At 39.8% G+C, this 9,476-nt stretch overlaps 1 protein-coding gene across 2 annotated transcripts in view; it reads left to right on the forward strand.

The window, feature by feature from the left end:
• CD46 (CD46 molecule) overlaps nt 1-4,827 on the forward strand; it is a 29,522-nt gene extending 24,695 nt beyond the window's left edge. For both annotated transcript variants that reach the window (XM_080824429.1, XM_080824430.1), the window contains 3 exons: nt 3,017-3,067; nt 3,571-3,606; nt 4,116-4,827. In XM_080824429.1, the coding sequence (XP_080680555.1) occupies nt 3,017-3,067; nt 3,571-3,606; nt 4,116-4,180 (152 nt within the window). In that variant the 3' untranslated portion in view covers nt 4,181-4,827. The remainder of the gene's footprint in view (nt 1-3,016; nt 3,068-3,570; nt 3,607-4,115) is intronic.
• Nucleotides 4,828-9,476: the final 4,649 nt, after the last annotated feature.

Consider the following 9,476-nt stretch of genomic DNA (forward strand, 5'->3'; position numbering starts at 1 on the left):
TCAATTTTGAGTCCCTGTTAGCAGTTTTGGGGTGCTGTATACCTAGGAATAGAATTGCGGGTTATATGATAATTCTGTGTTTACTTTTTTGAGGAACAACCGTACTGTCTTCCAGAGTGGATACACATTTTACAATCCCGCCCAGCAATGCACAAGAGTTCCAGTTTCTTCACCTCTACTATATTATTTTCTGCTTTTTTTTATTTTTTTCATTTTATTTTTTTCATTTTATTTATTTATTTATTTATTTATTTTTATTAGCATATAATGTATTATTAGCCCCAGGGGTACAGGTCTGTGAATCATCAGTCTTACACACTTCACAGCACTCACCATAGCACATACCCTCCCCAGTGTCCATAACCCAACCACCCTCTCCCCAACCCCCTCCCCCTGGCAACCCTCAATTTGTTTTGTGAGATTAAGAGTCTCTTATGGTTTGTCTCCCTCCCGATCCCATCTTGTTTCATTTTTTCCTTCCCTACCCTCCAACCCCCCCACGTCGCCTCTCAAATTCCTCATAGCAGGGAGATCATATGACAGTTGTCGTTCTCTGATAGACTTATTTCGCTCAGCATAATACCTTCTAGTTCCATCCATGTCATTGCAAATGGCAAGATTTCTTTTGATGGATGCATAGTATTCCATTGGAAAAAAATATATATATACACACACACACACACACACACACCACGTCTTCTTTCTCCATTCATCTGTTGATGGACATCTAGGTTCTTTCCATAGTTTGGCTATTGTGGACATTGCTTCTATTAACATTCAGGTGCACGTGCCCCTTCGGATCACTACATTTGTATCTTTAGGGTAAATACCCAGTAGTGCGGCTGCTGGGTCATAGGGTAGCTCTATTTTCAACTTTATGAGGAACCTCCATACTGTTTCCCAGAGTGGCTGCACCAGCTTGCATTCCCACCAACTATTCTCTGCTTTTTGAAAATAATGATCATACTGTGTGTTAGGTAATATATGAGGTAGAATCTCATCGTGGTTTTTATCTGCATTTCCCTAACGATTAGTAATGTGTTGCACATCTTTTCCTGTGCGTATTGGCATTCTGTATATCTTTTTTGGAGAAAAGTCTATTCAAGTCCTTTGTCCATTTTTGATGGATTGTGTTTTGGTTTTTGTTTTGTTTTGTTTTATTTTTGAATTTTAGGAGTTCCTTTTATATTTTGGATATTAATCCCTTATTATATGAGTTTCAGATATTTTCTCCCATTCTGTTGGTTGCTTTTTCACTCTATTGTTAGTGTCCTTTGATGTACAGATTTTTTTATGTTTGATGTAGTCTAAGTTATCTGTTTTTTTCTTTTGTTGCCTGTGCGTTTGGTGTCACATTCAATAAATCATTGCCAGGTGCAATGTCATGAAGCTTATAGTCTTATTTTCTTCTGAGGGTTTTATAATTTTAAATTTTTAGGGTCTTTGATCCATTTTGAGTTAATTTTTGTGTTTGGTGAATGGCAAGAGTTAAAAGTCATCCTTTTGTGTATGTAGTTATCCAGTTTTCAAAACCATTTGTGGAAAAGATTGCTCTTTCCCTACTGAAGTTTGTCAGCACCCTTGTGGAGAATTACTTAACAACATACCCAAAGGTTTATTTTATGGCTTCTGTTCCATTTTTCTGTAGGTCTGTCTTTATGCCAGCACCATTCTGTTTTGGTTATTGTAGCTTTATAGTAAGTTTTGAAATCAGGAAGTATGAGTCCTTTCATCTTTTCTTTCTCTTTTCACGATTGCCTTGACTATTCCTAGTCCCTTGAGATTATATATGAATTTTCGGATGAATTTTTCTTTTTCTGCAAAGAGCATAATTAGAATTTTGATAGGGGTTGCATTTCATTTGTAGATTTTTTTTTATCATGTTTACATCTTAACTTTAGTAGGTCCCCCAATCCACAAACACAGGGATTGCTTTCCCTTTATTTATGTCTGTTTATGTCTTGTTACAGTGTAACAAGTCCTTTACCTCCTCTGTCATGTTTATTCCAAAGTCTTTTACTATTTTTGATTCAATTAGAAATGGAATTGTTTTCTTAATTTCCGTTTTAGACTGCTTATTGTTAGTGTGTAGAAATGCAATTGATTGTTGCATGTTGATTTTGTATCCTGCAACTTCAATGAATTCATTTATTAGTTCCACCAGGTCTGTGTGTGTGTGTGTGTGTGTGTGCGCGCGTATGTGTTTAATCTTTAGAGTTTTCTATGTAAAAGATTGTGTCACCTATGAATAGAGATCATTTTATTTCTTCCTAATTTAGATGTTTTTTATTTCTTTTTCAACTAGTTCTAATATGAACTTGCAATAAATATGTTGAGTAGAAGTGGCAAACACAGGCACCCTGTCCTGTTCCAGATCTTTTCTCTTTTAAGATTATTTATTTATTTATTTGAGAGAGAGAGTGAGAGAGAGCATGAGAGGAGAGAGGGTCAGAGGGAGAGGCAGACTCCCTGCTGAGCAGGGAGCCGGATGCAGGACTTGATCCTGGGACTCCAGGATCACGCCCTGAGCCGAAGGCAGTTGCTTAACCAACTGAGCCACCCAGGCACCCCCTGTTCCAGGTTTTAGGGAAAAAACTTTAGTCCGTCACCATTAAATTTGATGTTGGCCATGGGTTTTTCATAAGTGGCTTTTGTTACGTTTAAGAGACTTTCTATTCCAGATCAGCTTCTAAATTGTTTCAAAGTCCTCCTCTATTTTTTTAATTTTACGTAGAATCATGTTGAATTCAGGCTCATTTTGAGGATATGGTAGTGATAAGTTTGCTTCCTATACCACAGAATATTGTCACAGGAATTATCAGTGGACAGGAAGAATATTGTTGATGACATCAAATATAAATTTATAATTGATGACCGTACTTTTATTGGTAACCATTAAGGAAAATGAAATTAAAAGTAGTTTCATACAAAAGCAAAAAATAAAACCAGTGAATTTATGGATCTTTAAGCTTTTGGCTATCTTTCTTTTTTAACTTTTTTCCATTTTTTCCCCTAGGCTATCCCGAGCCCAGTGACCGACTAACACTTGAAGACTTTGAGGAATTAGGTATTATTTTGGCTACTAATTACTCTGCATTATGAGGCCTTGGAGTTCTGTGTGGACATATCTATTGTGTTCCAATCATTGGTAGTTAAGGAAGGAACCAAGTTTCACAAAATTGGACATTTCTAGTTTAAATTTTAGTAGTCCAGTTAACATGCTAAACCTAAGTGGTACTGTGTATGGAGACCTGTAGGTCATTTCCTCTAATCTAGGGAATTCTGATAGTCCCGGTGAGCTTTACAAAGTAACCTGGTACAGCTCCGACAGCACGAAGCCATGAAAAGTCAGGTTCCAGTGAAGAGTTTCACTAGATGGATCCTAAACCTGGAATCTGATTAGAAGGATTCTGTGATCAGAATGAGCTGGACATGCTAGCGCTCACCCTGAAACTAGACTAAGGAGCAACTTCTTCGACATGGCGTTAGATGATCTGATCAAAAATAATGCATCTACCGTCTGGGACCCTTGTGTGCTCAGTCTTCAAACAGTTTTCATTTTTTTCTCAGATGCAGGCATCATCGCTGTGATTGTTCTTACTATTCGTAAGTAGCCCAAATGTTGATGCCACTTAATCAAAATACAACTGCAAAGAAGTGCATTATTTTTTAAGTCACTTTTCAGTTTCTGTAGCTTGAAATGAAGTCCACCAGTCTAGAACAGCCTGACCTTGGTATGACACACTGCGTTTTGCTGGTGAATGTATAGTTGTTTATACTGTACGTGTCCGCTTAGTCACAAACCCTAAACGTTACATGTGTTTTCAGGGTGATTGGGCACGAGTTTGCATCCCAGAGATGCTTCGGGTAATTTTCCAAATGAAGCAAGGATTCTTCTCTGGCTTCCTGTGGACTAGTCCAGTGACTCCAGGGAATGGGCTTTATTTAGATAGTAAGAGAGTCCAGAGGGAACATGAATAGATAGGTGCTTAAGTAAAACAACATTTTCTAACGACTGCAGTGCAACCAGCACTTACTTATTTCTGCTGCTAAATCTTGAATCTCGACACCCCGCTTTCCACGTTTTATGTCCTTTGTCTCCTGGTCTCTTGCAGTTGTCGGCCTTGCCGTACTTTGCACCTGCCTGTATAGATGTTTTCAAAGGGGAAAGAAAGGGTAAATAAAAGCGTGTTCTTCTAACTCATGATCCTGCTCACTCTTGACATCCTTTCGTGCAGCTCTTCTGTTTGTCCCGCATACCGCCTTTTCAGAAACTGTGCCTGCATGTGCGCCCCATCCCGTTTGCTTGTGTTTACTGAAACGGCCTTGGGCTGCTGTTAAGGTCCCTGCAGTCACAGGGCTCGCTGCAGAGTGGCTGCAGCTGTTAGGGCTGCAAGAAAGGTTTCGGTGGGATTTGAGATTTAAGTTGTGTAGCAAATCATGGACTGTTATGGGGCCTTCCCCACCTAGGTTTACCCTGCGTCCTACATTGGACTAGTGGCCAAGATTAAATTTAGAACCACCCACGGTGGAGGCTTGGACAGTTGTACTGCTTGAAATTTTTATGATAAAAGTTTCCATATGTCTGGATAACTTAGGTAATTGTAAGAAGCTATGTGGGTTCTCATTCAAATACCCAATTTGATTTGTTTTTATGTAGAGCTGTTGTTTATACTTGTTGAACTGGGGAAGGAAAAACAGCACTATTTGATTTCCCTCTTATGTTCTCTTAATTTACAGGGTTTCAGTAAAACTGTTGGGATTAAATTTAACATTAGTAAGGGGTAAGATTTACAAGGCACCTCATTAACTTTATCTTTGTTTTTAATCTATAAAACTGAAAAAAGGGGAGGCTTATAATAGAAAAAAGAAGTGTGTAAGTACACATCTCCTATCGAGAATAGGGCTTTTAAACATCAAACTTAAAATTTTAATGAAATGTCTTTCAATTTAGTAAGAGACTTAGAACAAATCCTGGAGAATAGACCAAGATTAGGTGCTTTGAAATTTCTGATTTTTTAGTGATTTTTAGTAATTTCCTTTCCCTGTAGTTTGGGAAATAGCTCTAACATCAAACCTAATCATTTTAGGGATGCCTGGTGGCTCAGTCATTGTTTGCCTTTAGCTCAGACTCTCTGCTCAGCAGTGAGTCTGCTCCTTCTCCCTCTGCCTGCCGATGACCCTGCTTGTGTTCTCTCACTCTCCCTCTCTGACAAATTAAATAAATAAAATCTTAAAGAAAAAACTAATAATTTTAAGGCTCTTGGTATTCATGGTTTTATGATATATTTTGCCTTTTTCTTAATCATCTGGTTTAGGCTATATAAAAAAGCATATTCTTTAGGGGCGCCTGATAGGCTCAATGGGTTAAATCCTCTGCCTTTGGCTCAGGTCATGATCCCAGGGTCCTGGGATCAAGCCCTGCATCAGGCTCTCTGCTCAGCGGGGAGCCTGCTTCCCTTCCTCTCTCTGCCTGCCTCTCTGCCTACTTATATCTCTCTTAAATAAATAAATAAAATCTTTTTTAAAAAAAAAGCATATTCTTTACACGTAAAGGACTCAAACTTTTTTATATTATTGGTTATTATTTTTAAACCACAGTGTCTTTGTTTGAATCTTCAATCTTGTATTTTTGGAACACATGATATGCATATTGGATTTCTCAATCAGTAGTATATTTTTTAATACATATACACAATAGCATGAGAAGGAAATAGTGGAATAATTTTACAAGTCCAAAAGTTTTGTGTAGAAATAACTTCTCAAGAAAGCAAAACGAAATAGCTTTCTGCTTCTTACTTTCCTTTTTCGTTTAAATTCTCTGTGTCAAAATACTTATTGGGGTCTTAGCAAGTATTACTTAAACTCTCTGTAGTTGCCAGTTAATGGGTCTTGTAACCTGAGCCTCTGGTTTAAGATGGCATCATAAGAGGATCCTGAACTCATCTCTTCTCAAACACACAGAATCTACAGCTACGTACAGAACAGTTCCCTCTGGAAGAAATCTGAAAACTAACTTGATGAACTCCTACACATTCGGTGGATAAAAAACCCACATCAAGGGGCACCTGGCTGGCTCAGTCGGTGGGGCATCTGACTCTTGATCTTGGGCTTATGAATTCAGGCCCCACATGGGGCATGGAGCCTACTTTTAAAAAACACAAAAATGTGCATCAAAATGGGTAGGAGAGACTGAGATAGTATCTCACCATAAAATCCTCCCCAAATGTGGTAACCCACAGTCAGACAGGAGCTCAAGTCTGAGCTTCTTGGGAAGAAAAATGTTTGAACCCCACACCTGGCACCCCATCTTTTAAGACCTATACCTGAGACATGGGTCTGCAAACACATCTAGCTTTGAAAGCCAATGGGGCTTATGTCTATAAGGTTATAGCAAACCAAGAGACAGTTCCTGAAGTGCCCGTGTGGATAACCCCCCAGGGTCCAGTGGAGAGGCAGCTGACTGAAACACCTGGTCGTTCTGTGAAAGAGACCTGTTTGCTTCCCCTAAAAGCTTTAGGCTGAAGGGCAGGTATCTAATGTCACCCTCACCTAGGACCCAGCTGAAATATTCTTCGAAGCCCGTGGAGGCTGGAGGGCCCCATCTTCCTGCCGTCCCTCTGCCTGCTCTCAGCTGCTGGTATCTTTCAGAAGGGAGCTTGTGCACACATCCGGGGCTTTGGCGTTTATAGCTGCCACCCAGGGAACGCCACTTGATTGCCTGGCACTAGTGACCGGGGAGGCTGACATTGTAGGTCCTGCGGGGCCATAACAGAGAAGGACCTATTAACAGGCCACACCCCAGGACACAGCACAGAGGCAGCTAACTGAAATGTGCTGCCAGTCTTTCTGGAAGGAGGCCTATTAGCATAGCCACATCTCTGAGGTCTGAGGGACAGGCTTCTAACTAAAAAACAGCTGACTGCGGTCCTCTCCAGACATCTCGCTGTCTTCCTCTGTCCCTCTGCTGGACTCCATATTGCCAGCAGCTCCAGGAAAGAAGCTCATGCACCTATCAGGTGGCCCGTGGGGCTTACATCTGCAGGTCACACAGGACTGTAACAAACTGACAGTCTGCCAGTCCAGGACACAGCACAGAGGTAGCCGACTGAAGTCATCCGAGTCTTTCTGTGACAGACCTTTTAGCTTATTTGCACAGCTGTGGCCTAAGGAACAGGCTTCTAATGAGACACATGTGGGTTAGCCCAAGACAGTCCTCTCCAGAGACTGGCAGACTGACCAGCACCTTCTTCAAACTCTCCTTCTGCCCAGCCCCAAGTTGTCCATGTCTCTGGGAAAGGAGCTTGTGTACATGGCTGATGCCCCAGCTTTGGTGGCTGCTACCCACAGGACATATCCCTTGATAACCGGCCCTGGTGGTCAGCGGGACAGTAACAAAGCAATGGCTCTTAACTATCGCCATAGGGCCCCATATAGAGGGAGCACCCAGAAGCATCCATTGCCCAGCATTCCCCTGAAGGAAGTATATTTGCATGCTTTCTAAGCTGGCACCCGAGGGACTGGCTTCCAATCAGCCTAGATGCTGACTGGGGTCTTCCCCTCCTGGACGCTGACAAGTCTTGACAACACCCTCAACTCCTGAGAGCCACTGAGAACAAAGTCGGCAGCTTGGACAATCCCAAATGTTTGAGAGACAACCAAGAGCTAGCGCTGGGTTGAACGATAAGTTATATCCCTACACCAGGGTGCTGCTTTAGGACTGGGAGAGCTGTTTCATCGAACACCTAGAAACCAACAAGGTCAAGAAACATGAAGAAACAAAGGAACATGTTCCAAACAAAAGAACAAGATAAAGCCTGGGAAAAAGATCATAGTGAAATGGAATTAGTGATTTACATGTTCATCAATAGATGAGTGGATAATGAACCAGTGGTACATATACAATGGGATATTACTCAGCCATAAAAAAAGGAGGAAATCTTGTTATTTGTGACAACATGGATGGACGTTGAGGGCATTTGGCTAAGTGCAGTAAGACAGAGAACACGAATAGCATACGATCTCACTTATAAGTGGTCTCTTGAAAAAGAAAAAAACACAACTCTTAGATACAGGGAGCAGATTACTGTTTGCCAAGGTGGGTGGCAGGGGTGGGTGAGGTAGGTGAAGGAGGTCAAAAAGGTACAAACTTCCAGTTACAAATAAGTCACAGAATGTAATGCACAGCATGGTAATGTGGTTAATAATACTGTATTGCATATTTGAAGGTTGCTAAGAGTAGACCTTAAAAGTTTTCATAATAAGAAAAGAATTATAACTGTATGGTGATGGATGCTAACTAGATTTATTCATGACGATGATTTTCAAATGTACAAATCTTATTTAAGTATGTTGTACACCCGAAACTGATGTGTTATATGTAAATTACACTTTTTTTAAAAAATGGACAAATAATGTGAATACACATTCTTCTAAAGAAGACATAGAAATTGCCAACAGGTGTATGAAAAGATGTTCAACATCACTAAACATCAGGGAAATGCAAATCAAAACCACCAAGAGATATTATCTCACAACTGTTAGAATGGCTACTTCAAAAAGATATGACATAGAAAGGGGAACCCTTGTACACGATTGGGGGGAATGTAAATTAGTGTACCATATGGAAAATAGTATGGAGGTTCCTGAAAAAAATAAAAATAGAAATAACTTACCCATCAATTCCATTTATGGGTATTTATCTGAAGGAGATGATATCACTGTTTTGAAAATACACTTGCACACCAGTGTTCATTGCAGCATTATTTACAATAAGACATGAAAACAACCTAAATATCCGTCAGTGAATAAATGGATAAAGAAAATGTGGCACATATATATACACCATAAAATGAAAATATAGTGTCTGTGTATATACTATATACATATATATATTATAGAATGTGGTACATTTAAGTGTATAATGGAATATTATATGTAATTGTATAGCCCATTATATAGATTCCGTCATCTGATGATATGTTATTCAGCCATAGAAAAGGAAATCCTGCCATTTGTGACAACATGGATGGACCTTCGAGCATTTGCCAGGTGAAATAAAGCAGAGAAGGACAAATACTTTATGATATCACTTATACGTAGAACCTTGAAAAAATGAACTCATAGATAGAGAGAAAAGTTTGGCGGGTGCCAGAGATGGAGTGGAGTGGGGGAGGATGGGGAGAAGGGGTGTTAGTTGAACTGAGTGAAGGGGGTCAAAAGATTTGCAGTTTGTAGGACAGACTACATCGCTGAGGACATAATTGACAGAATGGTGACTACAGTTAATAATACCATATGATGCATTTGAAAGATGCTAAGGGGGTATATCTTTAAAGTGTCTGTCACACTCACACGATATATTTGTAACTGTGTGGTGATGGATGGTAACTAAACTTATTGTGATTATTTTGCAATATATATATTTCTCAAATTATTATGTGTTCATCTAAAGCTAAAACAATGGTCTATGTAAA

Source organism: Martes martes (genome assembly GCF_963455335.1).
Source record: "Martes martes genome assembly, chromosome: 15".
Lineage (NCBI taxonomy): Eukaryota > Metazoa > Chordata > Mammalia > Carnivora > Mustelidae > Martes > Martes martes.